Source organism: Diprion similis, chromosome 6 (assembly GCF_021155765.1).
Source record: "Diprion similis isolate iyDipSimi1 chromosome 6, iyDipSimi1.1, whole genome shotgun sequence".
In the NCBI taxonomy this organism is placed as follows: domain Eukaryota; kingdom Metazoa; phylum Arthropoda; class Insecta; order Hymenoptera; family Diprionidae; genus Diprion; species Diprion similis.
The window spans coordinates 19,354,553-19,374,754 of NC_060110.1; the positions used below are offsets into that span (position 1 = coordinate 19,354,553).

Here is a 20,202-nt window from a genome sequence, read left to right on the forward strand (position 1 = left end):
ATTTATTATTATTACCATATACGCAAAGCAATGAATACTCACTTTTTTGCTCTGTAAAAATTGAAGTGCCGTATTTGCATTGCTGAGGAAATGAGGTCGCTTTAAGTTACGTCCTCTTTCAACAGGCTGAAATTGCATTTCGACATTTGAATTAACAGATAATCAAAATTTTTCACGTCATCCTATTAATTAATATGAAACAAAAAGAAGAAGGAATACATGAAAAATCGTTTACAGAATACGTCTCAATTCTTGTAAAAAGATATTTTGTCGCCTCATATAGTCAGTGCGGAGTCCGAATGACATCATGCGACAATCTATTTACTCCGGAATACTTCACGTGAGAGAAAAAAACTAAGTGCAGCATCGATATGGGATTAACGATTAGCAAGAACCAGTTGCCCCAGATTGATTACCCGCGACCAAATAGGGTAATGTCGTTTCTATTTACGTCAGGATTAATTCTCACCAGTTTCTCCCCGGACAAAACTTCAAGTAGGGCAAGAAGGCGCGTTCCATCTTTCAAGTCCTCGATCAGTTCCTCTACTCGAAGCGGTGGAACTCGCTGTAATAAATAAATATATTTATATATATACAATACATATATACATACGAAAAAATTAAAATTAACCTGAAAATCAACATATCCGATCATGTAACTGAAGCATCTACATGACTTTCAACAGAGAATAATGATAGCGCGATTGATCCCTCGGGCAAAAACCGCCTCAAATCACGTGGAATATAATCAATCAGACAAGATACTCGACAAGTGGTTGTGAATAAAGATAAACAAATAAGTGACAAAGTATCCACGCAATCCTCTCGTGGGCTGCGAGCCAATTCTACGATATACTCTAGTGCCTTTCAGAGCCACAGGTAAGCCTAAAAAAAAGGAAAGAGAAAAAAAAAAAAAAAAATGCGGAACTCTTTCATGCAGTAGAGAACTTTCATAGAGGCGATGTACATACATCACTTTAAACCGGTGCTTTGATGTCGTGCAAAATCATGATTTTTATGCATAAGAAAAATTGGCAAAATTTTTTCCGGCCTGCAGCACCTCCCCGGCAATTCTGTAGGCCGAGCCTTCCAGTCTGGCCGCAGGCCAATCCGTCTCGCATTTTCAACCAAATCGTTGACTGGCTGTAGGTATTAGCTAGGCGCAACTATTTTTCCGAGTGCATACCGAGAAAGCATTTTTTCCAGATGATTAATTTATTCCACTTTCGACGAGTTCGAAATACGAGTCAGTAAATTGTTTCAAACGATTGTAAAATCGATAGATATTTCCCGGCCAAAAATTGGTAAATTAAATCAGCTACTTTCCGGAAAGCCCAAGAAGCTCGTTGACCGACCTGAGAAGTCGTATCACGGTAGACGAGCAGATACGTCGAGTAGTTTGCGGGTGAAATACGAGCCAGGCACGGCTTACACCGTTAATTTCCAAGTTTTGAGTTCGGAGGAATCGTGCCGAGAGCTTGAGCTTGCAAGCTTGGGGTGCATAAGACTCGTGAGATAGGAGCTGCAGGTTGAAAAGCACCGAGTACTGAGAAAGTTTTGAGTAAGTTATAATTATCTTTCAATATAACTGCGTTATATTGCAGCTGTCAAGCTGTCCTCCGTTGACGTGCAGCGTCTTGACGGAGTGTGCGGATACTCTTATCCGCCGACGTATACTCGCCGAAGAAATTGTCATAACAAGTTGTTGTTATCGCTTATCGACAAACAGGAAAGAAAAGCAATAACGATTTATTCTCGATAGGTGAAATTTTTTTTTATCCTTATTTCAACCAACCATCGTAGCCACCGAAAATCGGCAGCAAGCTTCTTACATCACATAACTTTTGTTCTATACATCGAAACGAATCGTCGATTTCACTTTGGCCTTTTATAAAATTCTTCTCGCTTATAAAATATTCGATAAATCCACCTCTTCTTATTTTACCGTAATTTTACCTTCACACCAGGTCACGAGTAACGAAATCTATGGTATTTTTCCAACCGGTCACCGATCGATAATTCAAGGACAGTAATAGGAGGAAAGCCGCTTACCTTCGAGAGGTAGGAATTAATCCAATTTACAAAAGTCTTCTTTTGCACGCGCTCCTGTTCATCTGTAACAAAAAATTAAATTATCTTCATTAGAGTCGTTCGTTTTCCGTCCGTTCTCTGGTTGCCAAAAATTTCGCAACCGGTCAAACTTTGTAATACGTAATATATTTTTAGTTCTGCTAGTAAAATTTGTATTCGAAGCTGAAAAAATAAAGCATTACACCAACATTCGGTTCCATGTGTGTGATTCACATGAGTAAATCATATCCTTTTAATTCATTGGTAAAGTGCATTTTGACCATTAATTTTCTCTCGATATTTATTTATCTGTCCCGTGCTGTATAACACAAAGTCATCTACGATGATAAATCGGCGTCATGCGATGTTTCTCGACTTGGATAATACGCGTGAGTAATTGTAAATTATACGATGATGTGAAGTTATTTGTCGATAAAATGTCGTGAGACAAGTCGATTCCTTCGTATCGTTAGTTAAACTTGACCCATAAGAAGCGACGACACGTTTCTCCGGCGATGATAGATGTTATGAGAACATAATCAGTTGAGCCAAAAATAAAAACTCGTCCAAAACGAAGTGTCGCAATACGTGATGGACAGCGACTAGCGGACTTGTACGCTGTAGAAGAAAAAAAAAAGAAGAAGAAAAAAAAAATCTATTCCCTCTAATAATATTGTTTTATTGTTTTCAAAGAGAAGAAAAGATCACAAGCCTCAATTATTATACTTGAAAACTGTTAGCCGGTACACCTTTGACGATATAGTATTTGTCAATCGAGTTGGAAACTAAAAGCTCGTCAACTTGATCTGCAGTGGCGATGGAAATAAGGCTAAAAGTACGACGTTAGCTCAGCGTCAAGCCGAAGCCTTGATACGTCCATAAGGCGGTGAGTGACGTAATTTAGGTGCACGCAAGTTATGGATCGACTGCAATCTCCGGTTGTTATAGATGGAAATCGGCTTTGATCCTTCGTGCACCTGCAGTAAGTAATCAGGCACGTCTTACCGTGTTCTACAGGGTTTACGCTTCTCTCGTTAGTTCTACAAAAGCACGAAGAGTGAATATTGCACGAAGGCAAATGCAGGATTAGGTACCGATTAATCTTGCAGCATCGATTCGATCCGAGTATTTAAAGAAACTGGAGTAAAGGCTTAATTCATTCATCGTTCCGCCCAATGATTATAATTTCGGCCTTTAAATTCCTTGACGAATTGACACACGTGATTTACATAACATGCACAATTGCAAAAATGTTCAGTCAGACTTATACCGCAATTCCGCACGGTACAATGCAGCTCTGCAACAGCTCGTCCGCCTCTGCATTTGTAATAAGATTTACTTCTATGTACCGATCGTTTTGTGCAACCCGTTTTGCGACGTCGAAACGAAACGCCTTGAGCGATTCCCCAGAATTATATTCAGGACGAGGCGACCTCGCGAACGATTATGTCATCCTGAATACAGATACAGTTTCGTTGAGAGAGAGAGATGGAGAGAATGAAATCAAAAAATAAAAGAAATAATTGTGTTGCACGATGCATATTATTCGAGTATGTATACGGGTCATATCTCGAAGTTGATTTCAAAGCGACAACTTGTACGTCGTATTACCGTCTAATTATCACCTCGGTTCAATAGCAAATTGCACGAATACTCCGTTGCGATATTCGTCACGGTCTCGACGATTCGGGTTCAGCAACGCTTTTGTACAATGTCCCGAGACCAAACTCCGATCCGATTGCGTAAGCTTAGAATTTCAATCGTCGTACCGCACCTGCGGAATAATTACTATTGCTGCACCAGCGGCGGGTCTTTACAAGGTAAATATAGACCCGTAATTTTCGTCTTAGAATCTACCTGTAAGCCGTTCAGACGAGATCGCGATCCGATCGTTTCTGATGATTGCAATGTTATTGCCACTTTGAGGAGGTAGTTGAGAGCGTGTCAAACGGACCGGGTTCCTTAATTATATCATGAGCCAATTAATCATTGCTGAATATAAGAAGTCTGTACGCGACTACAAACCTCCTTTTGTTACACCCTAAGGTCACTTCAGCAAGAATCTTGACTGCGGATCAAGCTTACATTGCGAATCTCCGTTTCTGACGGCGAGACTGACGACCACGCAGAACTTGTACGAGCAGAACGAATTTTTCAAGATCAGTAAAGCGCGTAATATCGTGATGAGACTATCAGACTCATTCATGATTTCACAGGAATCGATAATATAGATGGATGAAATGCACAAGATTGCGTTTGTATTTTTAATGTAAAGATGTAATTTTGAAAAGAAAACTTGATAAACCGGAACTTGAGAATGATCTGAAATTTAGCAAACTATAAAACAGCGTAAAAAAAACAAACACACATCATGCAGACCTAAGTCCTTAAAAGTAATTCTAATATAAAGTTAGAAAAAAAAAAGTTTTTAATAAAAAATCCTTCGTTACATCAACGATACCACATATAATTTCAACCTCGCCAAAACTGGCAAAACCATTCGCCATTCTAAACAGAAATGAAAAAGTTTTCAAATGTATAATACAACCGTACTTTGCAAAAACCATCGAATCACGCGCGTAATCTATTGCAGTTCTTCGCGAAAGAATCGGAATCGTAAAAATTCGTTATTTCGATACATCCGTGGAAGAAATGGCTGCGAGTATTATTAAAGCCAGCGAAGCTCGTCTAACGTTCCGTTTTCGTCGGGAGGATTAGCTTTAAGAACCGTGGATCAATACCTCCAATCAGTCGGTCACCGAACGCGTTGAAAAATGTCGAATCACGTATACACAAATTTCCCCCGTCTATTTTTCACCCTTACAAAACGTTAATCCACGGCTATTCAGTCCTGGGAACACTGCAACACGTCAAATCATCGTTTATACGCGCCAGTTATGCTCAATTTATACAAGCTGCACCGAAATTAGTCGTCGAGACGATCTGTCCAGACGTAAAAAAAAAGAGTGCAATTTGCAAATCAAACGCCTTGCCCTTGAGTGACCTTGACGATGCCTCTTCGAAAGCAGCAAAAATTCTCATCATATATTCTTTTGCGCAGTAATTTTGCTGCGCAAGTGTGTAAACAAGCGAATTGTCCGAACTGCATCGCATCTCTTTGGTATAGATCCCTAATTCCGGGCTGTGCAGTTTCAGGTTTGTCATTGTATATATATGCGTCTGCGAAACTCGTATCGAGGTATGGATCACATCGTACGGGGGAATGGAAGGAAACCAGCCGAGCCGCTCGGGATAGAAACGAACGCACATATTCGAGCAACGCGACGACGAAAATAATCCAGCGCATCAGCATCAGCATCAGCATCACCGTCGGTGTACGTATAGCAGTACGGTGTATGGATGTATGTAAGTAACGTGTAGATCACACATGCGAAGGATTAAGCCCGAAGTGGGACACACATGTCGTAATTATTTTCGTTCCCTCTGCAGTGTGCAGATCTCCGATTTCACAGCCGGACCACCGTTTTTCACTCTTCTGCTCGACCAGGCACCGCAATTCAGTATAATCGTAGCGAATCGAAGCTCCGTTACTTCAACACTTATGTCAGAAGAATTCACGTGGAAATTTGCAGCGTTACACGCAGTTTCGAGGATGATATTGCCTCCGTGACTCGTTAATCCACCGATTTGTTCGCTTTAAGTAACTTCCGCCAGCGCTCGCCAGCTGCCTCGATCAAGTACCCTTGCAAATCACCCCGAAGTGCACAAGGTGCAACACATGTGCACACGAACCCGGGAAACCGTGAGGACAAGAAGTACAGCAGCTGGTACGAAAGGTGTTATTTTATTCAAAGATTCGCCAGGATGGTAGTAAAAGCGCAATATTATTCTCCGAAACGGCGGAGTCGTCCTGTAACTCCGTGATGACCTCTTGCACCCCACCGCAGACTCGTCAACGACGATATAAATTCGTACTGTCCCTCCTTTTTCGCTTTTGCAAATCTAAACTCGTCTTATATTCTCCATGCGCGAAGAAAATCGCCTTCAGCGTACCCTTTAGATAAATGCTGAAGTATCGTGATTCTCGGTGTAGCAGAAAAGACCATTCGTTTCCGTCTGACGGAGGGGAAAATTTATGTCGAAATAAATCAGAAACTTGGCGCGAATTATCGGGATAACTTCTCCGCACGCTCTCTGGAGTGCACTCGAATCGCTGTAGACATAAAATTCATTCACAATATTCGAAGGTGTAATGTACCTTGCGTTTCTAGCTGCAGAGCCTGGTACTAACTGTCAGGATTGTCAGGATTATGTAAGCTAAGGAAGAGGCAACATCTAGGCCTCGTACGTATTTAATTTAACCGTGTAATACCGCTTGCGAAGTGAAGTCTTACAATTTTGCGGTTTACCGTGTACCGCAGTACTCGCAATATGAACAGAACCGCAAATACATTCGTCAATTAGGTACAAGCACTTCTTGCAACTAATTTCATAATATTACGAATCGATTGGACGTTAGTATAAAACGATATGTTTTTGGCCATTTTTTACACTAAAATACTCGAACCTTGTCCTACAGTGCAGATGTTTTCGTGTGGTCATTGATAATTAATGGGCGGTTTGAAAAAAACCAAGTTTTCAAAATTCCAATTTTTACGACCTGCACGAGCGGACGTTTTACGTAAAAAATTGGGTCAGCCTCCAACAGAGGAACAGATGTCTTCTAGCCCAGAATTTGGACAAGGTTACAGTCGACAAAAGTCGAAAAGCTACAACTTGTAGCAGAGAAAATAATATTGCATGGTATTCAATTTTCCGTTACACATGCATACAGTAATATTCAACTTCAATGCAATCGGTCTTCAATGATATTGAAGAGGCTGTGAAAAAATGTCAACTTATAAATTCAACCTGTGGTCGTGATGATCTATCGACAATATTCGCGATTAATGTAGACTTATATGCCTAGACGAGTGCTGGATCGCGTGATGTTTTGCGTACAGGGGCGAGTTTTGAAACGTCTCGAAAACGACCGAGAAGCCCCAAGCCGAGGCTGGCACGAGAGAACAGAGATGCCGTTCCCTATTGCACAGGGAATGTTCCTGAGGAATGAAACTTACTTGCCTGCCAGAAAGAGGCACGATATTACGCAAGGCAATTCCGGCTGTCATCGTAAATAATAATAATATTATACTTCTGGTTAAGTTCGTGACATTAAAAACTTTAAATAGAAAGAACCCATCACGCGAGTGGCTCAACAGCCACGGACTATCTCCAAAAAGAGAAGGAGAAAAAAACTCATACCTCTAGCGGTCTCAGGTACCACAACTTGTTAAACGCCAAGCCAAAAGCTCCGAGTCATTTTCCGGAGAAATTTAAAGCTCGTGGTTTCCGGTTCCGCCCACTTGCCAATCGTCTTTAGTACCGTACAAGTAGTGAAATTTTTTCCTTCTACTTCGCACTTTTTTTAACGCTTTTCTAAGATCGTGGCTACGTAAAACACAGATCCTAAAACTTTTGGCCAGCAGAAAAACGTTAGAATAGATTTCCTGACTTTGTCTTTTCTGAAAATTCAGTTCTAGTATCAACAAACCCCATGTAAAGAGACAATCACTGAAATTGTAAATTGAAAAAATTCTCCAAACTTTTCGATACTTTGACTAGATGTACCTGCACGTTTCACTCTCTGTATTCAAAATTCCTACAATTTAATCAGAAAGTCAAAATGCGAAACGGTTTCTTCTCACGTGGAACAATGCGTCTTGAATTTCATTCTTATCTGAGAAATCGTGACATTCGTCACGTAGACGAAGGAATAATAAAAATTCCAGATGTGATGGCCGTGTACAAGAGAAAAAATTACTCACGTACCAACGAAGCAGAGCCAGGAGCTTTCGCATATCGCGAGCTTGTTGTAACGGCACTTGAATGACACTCAACTTTATTTTCTCCCCTTCGACACTACGTCTGCATCTCTATACTTTGCACAAAAGAAGAGCACCTGAGATATGAGGACACGTGTCTTCCACCTGCCTTACAGCATCGTGAACGCGTCTCCGAAAGCTTTTCCATAGAATTAAAAACCACAATTTCGTGTAGAAGTTTTCGCACGATTCTGATTACTCCAAAACAATCAGTTTCTTTGGATAACTTTAACCCTCAAAGTAGGTTTGACGTATCGACGTTTCAATTTAGAGCGTATCGGATGTAACCGCGTTATTCTCCTTCTTCGTATTATGTATGAAGTATCTCGCGTTACGGTATTCTAATGTTAAATTAATCCAGGACAGGATCGATTTCCTACCCTTGGATACAGTCTCGGCTGACATCGTAGACGACGGATGGTAAATAAAAGACAAAAAGCATGCCGGTATGAATAGATAAAATGGAGCTAGAACAGCCAAGCCCGATGCTGAATCGATCGGATCAATACCAACGGTTGATCTAATCACTCTTTGCTATCAGAAAAACCAATCACCATCAGCTTGCTTATAATCGTTACATAGCGTGCCCGTTATCCACATTTTCATGATTTTCTCTACCAGAACCAGATAAAATTGATCGTTAATATCGTTGAAACTCGTTAAAAAGTGCGCCATTTTCGGCCTTTGTTTCACTCAGATCGTGTCAGAGACAAATAATCTCTGGTCTGCGGAACGCGGTGTCTATTTTCAGATCACTTTACATCGCGTTCGTGGACCGAAAATGTCGAGTGTAAGACAAGCTCGAAAAGCTGAAACATCTCGGAAACTATTTGCTTTACTGCTGAAGGTGGAGATCTAACGGTGGAAGACTGGCACCGCGTTTGATCAGAATTTTCACGAATCTTCACCGCCGGCCAAGAACACGTCTCTTATAGTCGACCTGACGCAAACTGGACACTTCCGGTTTACATTCCAGCAAAGATATGCAAAATCGGCCTCGAGATATGTGTAATGCGTGCGAATGTGAAACTGGTTGAATCGAATTTGACTAGAAAATTTCGAGGTTGCTGAAATGTCGATAGCGAAATACAATCGGGAGAAGTTCATAAATTTTCATCTCATTGTGGAAGCCGAATGTGAATTGGACCGCAACAGATTCGACACACGTGCGAGGATTGACCTCGGTCTTGTTTAATCTAAGTGAATTTCTTCCAGTTCCAAAGATAATTTGTCAATAATCTATATAAAGGATTTATCCATAATACATAGATTTGTAAGAGTTCCTGAGACGATATCGTGCCGTTAGACAATGAAGGGAAAGAATAATTCGGCGAGGAGGAAGAAAGAAGAAGAAAGAATGAGGGAATGAATGCGAAGGTTCGAATCGCGTGGACCAAACCAACAAGGAACTACAACAATCCCACATTATTCTTCCCATGAATGATCATGCACGATAAATTATGCACAACTATTGTAAACTTAGAGTTCGCTCGCACAGTGGTTCGATTTCCAACTTCCGAAGGGGAATTCGTCGTCTTATTTGGAAACAGGATGAAATTGATTACGAAAGTAATGGTTCCACCTCGTCAGTTAAGTTTTCAATTTTGCATAAACGTGATCTCGAAAACTGGCTACACTTAATAAAGTTTTCAGCTATTCACGGCAAGGAAAAGTAGGTATAAGATGTAATTAAACATTGGGATGAAGTCCTGAATAACGCACGCTGTGAAAAACAATCGTGAATTTACTACACATTTAATTGTACAAAAGAGAATTGTCAAATTACGATATCAGGTTGAAAATTTACAAATTTGGTGTAGCGACGTAAATTATTATATACTTCCCTTAAATTTACCATAAAAATGTTTGATTTTACTGAAATTTAAAAGAAAAACACAAAAAAGTTATTTGAATTTACTGAATTACGTAGAAAATTTATTGTATCTGTAAATCGAATAAGCAGTGAACAGATGGTGAATTCACTGTTCCGTATCCTAAATAATAAAACTTCCAATACATTGTAGGAAATTCCATACAGAAATTTTTAACAGTGCAGGTATTCGCCGAATGACGTAACCTTTGGCAATGTAATAAATTTAGAATCCTTCTTCGTACGATTATATCGATAAATTAAAGCGCCGCAGACGCCAACGTATTATCATAAGTATAGGCTTTGAGCAACGCGATTTGGGCTAAATTACACGTCGTGTTATATGTATATACATTTTACACATGAGGAGAAGGCTTGCACCAAAGATATGTGAGAGGTCGCTTATCCTCGCGGCCACACCCAAAAGCTGGTCGAATGAGAGTAAAAAGGATCCGAGGAAAAGTATAATATAATGGAATAATCTGTTGCACCTTAAATTAGGTACATTCTCGGGTAAAATTGCAGATAAATATGTATACGTGTCATGTAAGGCTTATTGATTATTTATTGTTACTCACCTCTCATGTGATGAAAAAGAAAGAGTCAGAGAGAGAAAATAATTTACACAGAATCCTTTTCGTCCTGACGGCAAATATTTGGCAAAAATAATTCGGCGTTGATTGGGCGCGGATATTTCAAGTTTCGTTTGACATGAAATTCTGTAATTCCTTAACGAAGTGAATCCTTCAAATTACAACAAATGTCTCTTTATTTTTGTTTCTTATGGATAAACGAGGTAATCGTTATAAACACACGTTGACAAAGTATTTTGTATTTGACAAAATTAAAGTGTGACCATATTCTAACGCGCAGTTAATTCTATTGCATTAATTATTATTAGTCGTGTCTTATTTTTATTATTACTTCTAATCAGGGGTAATTGATAAGCAATAAATTCTCCATCGCTTAATACTGCTGCGAGGATTAAATTGTGTGCTGCAAATTATTATAGATCCTCCCACGACAACCGGTATAATTATAAATTGCCTCACAACACAATCAGAGTTCAAAGTTACAGTGTGTGAATAATTTACAGTTTATTGATGCGTGCCTTTGTATAAATCGAACTTTCTCTTTCCTCCGGAGCTCAAAATCATAAAGTAAAAAAATTGACATTAGGAAAATAAAAATTATTCACCCAAGTTAACAATTAAAATTCCGTATAATGATACGACATTGAAACAATCACTTCCGCACGTGCGAATTCTTATCGCAATATTTGTTTGGCTGCAAATAATACGCAAACCCTGACTGACAGGTTCGTGTAAGCATAATACAATTTAGCAAGTGAGAGGTAGGATATATGTACTTGAACGAAAAGCGAAATCTACACTCATGGCGACCGTGACCTAGTCGCTTATTCGTTCAATGTATATACCGTACCTACTTTGTGCCGGCGATGATAGTTTTTTTTAGAATTCACCGAGAGGCCGAATGTGCTGCACGCATTTCGTATTCCGAGTTCGTCGTTGCTTTTTATTCTAATTTTATATCCCGTTTTATTAACCTGTGGACTAATTATCTTAGCAGAAGCTATAAAAACTTGCTGTGTTACAAAGTCTCAAACAATTTTACCAGTTATAATCACGCCGTACCTTGTTCTACGAGTGAATAATCTAGACGAAGAATACAACGTCTTCTTGAATGTGAACATATGAAAATAAATATTTATGTATACGTAAACCTGATCTACTTAATATTTCAACGATGTTACGATGAAAAAGTTGTTGCAAAACATCGTTCGTCATGTTTCCTTTCAAGTCCATTCCCGTATAAGTTTTCACCATCATAATGAAATATAAAATGATTTTCTCTAAATGCAAAGTACCGATCAAAAAGTGAGATCTCGTAATTAATTCAGTCATTATGCTTTGAAAAAAAAAGTCTTTTCTACCGCGATTATCAAATTCTGATAAATTGTTCATCAAATTTCTTGACACTTCCGCACCTTTCAAGGTTCTCAACAACAAGTTATCAAAATAAGTGATCCAACGACATCAACATCTTCAATGATGGATCTTGTCTTTCATATCAATATCTGCTCTACATATACGTGCAATAATTTAATATTAAAGCCATCGACATACGTTGGCATGACGGTATAACAATAAAGTCGTGATAAAATCGTCACAGTTTGTCGCTTTCACAGTGCGATGTTCACTCTCTGCGCCCAAGCAGCGATTCGGATGCAGAAGGTTCACCGGTTAAGTGGGACAGGTTCTCAGCGATGAGGTCAGACACTGGAATCAAGTCGGTCCTACGTCTGCCCCCCCCCCCCCCCCCCCCCTCGCGATCTCTCTCTCTCTATCACTCTATCTCTTTTCTATCTCTCCATCGCTTCACTCCGAATTACATAATCGAAACAGCGAAGGCCTCGTCCATGGCACAGCGCTTTTACACTGATTGCGTACATCGTCTACACAGGTATATTCAATTCAAACGAAAGAACTGCTCGAGGTGCAATTTATAGAAATCTTAAAGGCGTCCCTGATTTGCCGGTAAAATTGGTATCGTTTTCGATTTTATCATCAATTTTCATTATATCGGGAGCGTTTCCCTGGCACGTGGGCGATAAAATCTAGGAGTGCTTTTATAATGAAGAACCAGATCAGAGAAAAAATATGAATTTTTGTTCAGTATTTACACTTTTTTAGCTAGTTTTACTGCCGCATCAACCGGAAAATTTTCACAGTACCTTACGGTACAGGAAATAAAGTGTAATTGGATTCTACTGCTTAAAAATATCCCAAAATCAAGGTGATATTTTGTAATATTTAAACGTTACTTTGCATAATGGCGGAGCTTATGGCAAATAGCGTAGCACTTGAGATGAACCTTCTTTAAGTAATCGGAGACCCCAAAAAACTTGCGTTTTTTTCGTAAAAACAATTATGGATTCAGGATACTATTCTTTACGAATATTTAGTTTAAATTTCAGAATTCCAGACCGCCGTTCATTTCGTGGAGGCATGAACCATATTTCGTGACAAAGTGACAAAGTACCAGCGTTATAATTACGTGTTCGACTATATATGTGTTTTATGAAAGCCGTAACTTGTTCATACAATGCATTATAACTTGTAGAAACTGAGTACATGTCATTCAACCGGTTAATTTATGACTCAGTGTTGTCGTGGAAATATTTTCTCAGACTCGATGAAATGTTATTCTGGAAAATAAAAAGTAGAAACGGCTTTTCTGGGAACGTAGACAAGTCGAACCGTCTTAACTACAGCCAACAGCTTTTGCTACTTATTCTTACGTATGCATAAATAATTGTTGAAAGTATCGGTATCTCCGTGGCAACCGCCAATCGCGTATTATCACAAGCGAGAAACAATCCTTCGAAAATAGCGTGGAGGTCAAAGCCACGAAAAATTTCATAAGCCATTAACATGCAGCAAGTTGAAGACGTGACTTCGCTCATACAGAAATCCGGCATGTTACGTAGTTTTACGCTGAGAGGCTTGCCTAATGATCTTGCAGGAACTCAATGACCAATCAGAGAAAATCGGTTTAATGTGATATTAATCAATTCCGTAATCTATAATAAAACCTCTTAATGACATCATTCTATTGATAACGTGCAAGGGAATTTGATTCTAAGGAAAAAGTGGAGTGATGATTGACGCGATTAGCGTCGGTCGACGACGTTCTCTAATAATTATCAGTCCGAATTAACGACGAGCATGCTGTTGTATTTAGAACTACGAGACGTCGTTCATAACATAATTTAAAGCTGCTGGTCGAATCGATTTACGACGGAGGTTAGAGGTCGTAGAAGTAGAGTAACCCTCGTCGAATGTTATAAATAGAAATGACGAGTGAATCATGAATGGTATATTATCAATTACAGTAAAGGGTGTTACACGTAATTGAAATAAATCCCAATTTTCACTGAACAGCCTTTGATTCTATCGGATGTTATTATTACTTTCATCGACACGACAAAATTAATTAATAAACCGTTTCCCATCGCGGCTGTTAGGCTCTACGGTGACAAAGCGGATAAGACGATCATTGATTCTCAATCCCATTAGCCTGACTATCGCACACATAGTGTGGTACTCATATTTTTATTAGGGATGAGTGAGACCCGCAGTCTGGATCGAAACTTAGAAAAGCATAAAAAACCGTTTGAAAAATCTCCAGGAATGTCAAGTGCGCCAACGATAATGAACGTTTATAACAATGTGTTTCATCATCATTTCCGCCAATAAAATTTTGACTTATACTGTATGAGGTACCATTTATCCTCGACGATCAACTTTAAGGTGCTCGTTCAAATTTTATTTTATAATACAACACAAGTCACCGGCAATTTTCCCCACATTTCGCAGGTGCAAAAAGGTGCCACAATATCTCTAGCGATTATTAAAAAACCATCTAATTCCGATAATTAAATATGCCTCTCCGAAAAGTGTATAATAATTCCACATCGATCGCTTGGCCATCGAAACTTATACAAGGTGAGATCGTCGTTATAATCCCTCGAAGGAGCGAGCCTACAGAAATATCGAGTTCATATAGGCAGTGATTTGCCGTGTTAAGCAGATACGGGATCGTTAAAAATCTACTTACATAATACATCGACTTACGGTATTCTATACAGACATACGATATCCGGAACAAATATTATCTTACCGAGCTTGCTGCGAAGCTGCTGCTGCTTCGGACTCTTTTCCCTCCATGTTTACTACGCTTCGCGTGAGTCTCTCTACCTGCACACCCCAATGGAAGCCGAAACCAGGTTTCTCACCCCAGCCAAGGGAGCAATCGCCCTAGTGCGGTAAATTAACGCTGGATATGCCTTAGTATTCACTATTACAAGACCCACAACCGGGTGGCGAGAGAATCAATACTGACCGGTGTGTCCAGGTGAGGGTTGAACACTTTCCCATGCATACGCTCTAGGTGTGCACAGCACTTGCGTGGTTATCCGATTCACCTCGAATTCTTTTTCTGCACATCGCTTACTGTCTTTTGCCCTGTTATGCATTGTGTTTTGCTAGCAGCGAGCGAGAGAATTGGAAGCGGGACAAAGAGAGAATGTTAATTGGAAGCGTTTCTTTAACGATCGAGCGTCATGTGATTTTAATCAAAATTGGTACGACCCAATTCGGAGGATCCGGTTTCGGTAACGATTTTGTAAGCTCGTTGTAAAAAGAAACATCGAAGCTTGATCGAATTTGTGCCTGAGTAGGCGACGGGACGCGAGTCCTTAAATTCTGAACGATTATGGTAACTGCAATGATGGTAATTTAGTAACTCAAAATCTTTGAGTAATTACAGTGATTAGATAATTCTAGTAAAATTCAAACAGTTTATATACACGTTTGAATATTGTTAGAATTACAAGAAGTGTGATACATACAAGAAACTGTTTAGGATGATTATAGATATCAGTGCTAGATTTTTTGCTGATTTGTTTGTTGAAAAATTTCTCTCATTACAGAGAGAAGAGTTCCGGACTTCTGACCATCAAGATTTCAAGCAAAATGTCAAATTGCCTCCTCAGTTCAAGCGCACAAAAAGTCAAAGATGTTCGCCTTTCAAATTCCAAAACGAATCAAAGACTAGAACCCGAATTTTTACGACCAGCAAAAAATGGGTGAAGAGACGTATTTATTAAAAGTCAAAATACAAGGATCTGACGGTGGAGGTGGATGAAATCCTTTCAAACAAGCTACGACTATTTCAACGTGTGGGTTCGAATTGATTTCTGACAGTTGGTAAAGTCAATCTCATCGCCGTTTGGCGAACAAAATTGTTTCATAATTACTTGATAATTGGTGTTTCCGACGTGTCTAGGTAATAGGTATATAGCGTTAAAATCGCATGCCGAGGGCACGTAGAGTCTGACAGTGATTTTGGTAAACTCACGGTGCATGCGAGGCAAACTGAAACTAGGATAATGCCGATTCTAACTTCGACGTCACGGTTAACAAGCCTCGTGTTTGTATCTTGTGGGCAGTGTAGATTCTCTCCAGTGTTTTGCGGATCATTTTCTTCCTGTCGTATGTAATGAACTCATTCCATCACTCCGGCTCGTCACGCCAGTAATACGTGTAATCAACCATTTAACGCAGTCAAGCCTCGTCATTTGACGCGTGTGTACCTACTCAGCACGCGTGATTAGTTGTCATCGCAAATTTCGGGGGATAAAATCTGCGTGCGAATCGCTTCACTGCTCCGATTTCACGGTTGCAATTATTGCTTTACCCTGTTGGGAGGTAAGTGTACCAGTTATTGACCCTTTCGCAATTATTAACCCTTTTTTTAATTACCAAAAAAATAAATTTGCAGTGTCCAGCGAATCTCTATCAATTGGTTTTAATCATCGAGAAATTCACAGTTTTTGGCGTCAATTTGACCTCACAAGGTTCTATACAAGTACGAAAAATTGAGTTTCAGTACAGTATACGGCATATACGCAGCATGATCGCTACAGTAGTTGCTGTGCAGCATGCGCTACGCAATGGAAGTCGGTCAACACCGATAAATGCGACAAACAAGGCGATATTGCTTGTTGACTTGCGGTTGATTTCATCGCAATACGTACAGGTAAGAAAACACTGGCCAATTAGCCACAGGAAAGTGGTTTGAAAAATATCGAAAATCGTTCCGAGAGAAAATTTTACAGAAAATCTCTGACGATTAAAGGTCGGTTTAATAAACGCGATCCTCTTTCAAAGGCCTGAGAATTGTGTACAACTCTTGTGTCAGCTACGAGTGTGTAATTTATCAGTTAGCAAGTAAACTTCATACAGCGATGTGTCACGCCGGTGGATGTCTCTGTCGTACGTGTAGTTATACACAAGCTACAACCTTGAACCGCCATACAGCGTCGCCTATATAAGCGATTCGCGGCGTCGCACGAGGCTAGAAATGCCGGCCGGCACTCGATGTAATCAGTGGGCGTAGCGCGTTTCCCATGCTTCAAATTTATCCGATTACCCTACCAATTTCGACGGTAATGACGAGTACCGGCCACTGACATGATGATGATACGATATCGCTTTCATCGGTTGCCACGGCGCGTTGTTAGCTGATTTCAAAGGTGTCCGTTGACCTTGGCGAGCAAGGCGCGGCATCTCGATCGTCTTCAAAAAGTGAAAGTACGCGCGTACTGATCCAGCGATTATTATTTATCAGAGGCTATCGCAGACCGGTATCTTTTAGCTTTTCACGTAGCTGATTGGCTTTGTAAATGAGGCGCGAACGATCTGCAGCCATGTAAGACCAATTAACCGGCGATTTGCGTCGGTTGAACCGTCGCCGCCGCCATGACAGTAGCCACTGAACCCATCTTTGAACCCCTTCTCAACAGGTTGGATAGACCGCAATGATATAATACAAAGGTGAAGAATTCCTGCCAGTAACACACTGCGGTCGAGTCATGTTTGTCCTATTGCCAGCAGAAAATTAAGACGACTGATCGAAGACAGCTGATGAAAGGGCGTATTCGAAGCCAACACTCGACTTAGCGACTTACACGTCAACCAGAGGTTCACGAATATTCACTTGGTTTTTAACTATGAATCAATATAGGGCGCAAGTTCACTGGAAATTGACTTATTAGCGTGAACAAAAAATAGTGAAGCTTGTTTCCATCTAGATTTTGTCATCATCTCGAAGTTTTGAAGACATTCGTGAACATAGAGTTGACATGACATTGTGAATCTAGGCTTGTTGACAGTCCACATTGAACCACACCTCAGGGGAACTTATGATAGTCACCGTCTTTTTTCACATCCGATGACATCAAGCAGGTCATTTATTATATACCTATTAGCCAAACGACAGTCGTCGGCATGATATCTCGACAAGTGTGCTATGCACCTGTAACTTATAGATACATCATCTCAAGGTGGATACCTTTTATCTCAGCAATGTGAGCGTCGTACTCGCTGCGACTTCGTTGGTACTCCATCCTGACAGCGATGTTCTGGAAGCTCTGATTCCGGTACTCGGCGTACCACTCGGCGGAGGGTCGCTCAGCGCCGAACCCCTCAAAGTCGGGGGTCCCAATCCTGTGGGGACTGGCCCCTTTACTCCTGGACAGACTCTCCTCGGAGGGGAACCTCGTGAAGGAGGTAACCGAGCTCGACTTACTACCGTGAACCCCGTGGCTCTGGTAGGCCGAGTCCTCCAGGGCCTGTTCCTCGCTCGGGGTCCGACTGGCGGTCCCCAGGGTGCCTGGGCCCCGGAGGGTCGTGGTCATAGAGGTCGCGGTATCTAGCTCTCTGACGCTCTTCCGAACGGTGATCTTCTCGAATTTGACCACCTTGGCGCCGTTGAGCTCGCCCTCTTCAACGAGTCGCTCGAAGCTCTCTTCGAACGAGGAGTTGCTCGTCCTGGAGGAGGGCCTCATCGCCATCGGGGAACGTGGGTGTGCCGCGTGGTCGACTTCGTCGAGGAGGTCCTCGGTGCTGGAAGTCCGTCCTCCGGAGGCCCATACCTGCTCGAAGAAGCTCACGCGGTCGCGAAGCCGGGTGCCGCGTGGCGTTCGGGGACTTCCGGCGCCCCCGGGGCTGCCACCCCCCGGTGGAGGCTGTGACATCTTATATTCTAGACGGCCGAGATCCCGGAGACCATCCCGGTCCGGTAACACTTTCGAAGTAAAACCTGCCGCACTGCACTTTGCGAGCTAAGTTGGTTCCACGGATCGCCTAGTTCTCTCTGTCCGTCCGAAGGCGCGCGTGCTCCGAACGCTTTCCTACCCTCCTCACCCTCTGTCGAACCCTTCGACTCGGTGTCGACTCTCTTGTTAAGGTTCCTGGGAAAAGCCGGGTTTCTCCACTCTTCCACTCCTCGACGCACAATCGCCCCCGACTACGAGGCGTATCACTAAACGCGGTATAAAATGGAATGCCGTATATGGAATGTACGCATCTAGACTCGGCTGGCGCCGGTTCGATACTGACGACCGACGAGGCGCCGCCGTCGAGTCGCACGTCCTCTGCCCGCCTCCATGCCACCGCCGCAGTTCCCCCAACGGAGCCGCTTCCACCGCCTCCGCCACCTCCGTGAACCTTCGATCAATCCTTTATCTTGTCTGGTCCTTCGCCGGCCGGCCCGCCGGCATAACCTCTTGCGGAATATCGTCCCTGCGGCGACTCGGTCCAGGACTCTGCGACTCTGCGGGCTTAACTCGCACTCTACAAAGGAAACCAATCGGTGTCCACTTCTTTTTCGAACACCACCTACACGCGCACTTGCCACGTAAATGGTGAACCAGGAAATGCAAATGCAATATACCACCGGCGGTAAAGGTCCGGAGGTTTATCGTCTCTATTGAGCGGTACTTTCAGCAGATTATAGTAAAAAATTGATTTTTAAAGTCTCTTTTTTGTCTTAGATTATATAGACTTGGTGTTTAGTCAGTGCTAAGCAATTATGCACCTGAACTTTGATTTCCGTAAACTTGTTTTAAAAGTTTATCGACTTAAGAATATTAAAATATATTGGCTTGAAAATTGGTATAACAAGTATTTAATTGTTACTCTTTTTTTGGCCTCGCATTAATTGAGTTCTTAAAGAAATTTAGCAATTTATAATCGGGAAATCAATTTTGCAGAAAGAAAAAATTTTTACGTACAGATTAGTATACTTGTAGTCTACAAAAGACATACCATTCGCAAATTATACGTCACCGAAAGGATTGTAAAATATTTCCGATAATTTGTAAGTGGAGCAGCATAGCAATTTAACCAACTTTAATCATAACCAAATTCGGATTTGTAAATATTTTAGTGACGTATAATTCTCGCAATCGTTACTAACAGTTTACGTAAGTGACAAAAACCCAGATAATGAAAGTTATCTTAGCAACTTTTTTTGCTTATTGTTCCCCTTGTTTGCGGATCTTTCTAATAAAAAATGAGATCATAACTTAATCGAATGGTGTAATGAAAACTGGTGCGTGATATGTTTAAATAGTCAAGGACGGAGTTATTCAAAATTTCTGGTTTTAAAAAAACAAGCTGTAATCAGAATTATCACTTCGAGTTCAGTACAGATGTGGATATACATAAAAATTCGAGTCATGGACGCCGGCGCGTTTTGCTCGGATACCCGAGTTAATTGCATCCCCGGTCACCGCAACGGCAAAACTTTTATCGCCTCCGAAATACAACTAACAGCGGCTTACGTAATTCGACCAAATTCAACGATCCAAAGCTTTGGTTAATTAGTTCCAGTGGCAGCCTACGCGCCTTTAATTACCTGCCACTGCACTTGAACCCGGATCCTGAAGAATCCAAATGATCCTTCACGATCGCAATGTTCGGTTCAAGGTGCATCGAGTAAATACAA

General features: G+C 41.2%; 1 protein-coding gene across 5 annotated transcripts in view; it reads right to left on the minus strand.

Annotated features, from left to right (window-relative positions):
- Nucleotides 1-20,202, minus strand: part of LOC124407200 (nesprin-1) — a 126,882-nt gene that overhangs the window by 90,772 nt on the left and 15,908 nt on the right. For 3 of the 5 annotated variants that reach the window (XM_046883082.1, XM_046883081.1, XM_046883080.1), the window contains exons 1-4: nt 17,764-18,463; nt 2,053-2,114; nt 470-565; nt 43-126 (exon numbers count right to left, since the gene is read on the minus strand). In XM_046883082.1, coding sequence (XP_046739038.1) covers nt 43-126; nt 470-565; nt 2,053-2,114; nt 17,764-18,448 — 927 coding nt within the window. In that variant the 5' untranslated portion in view covers nt 18,449-18,463. Of the gene's footprint in view, nt 1-42; nt 127-469; nt 566-2,052; nt 2,115-17,763; nt 18,464-20,202 lie in introns of those variants that run through there. The other 2 variants (XM_046883085.1, XM_046883083.1) reach the window with 1 other exon arrangement.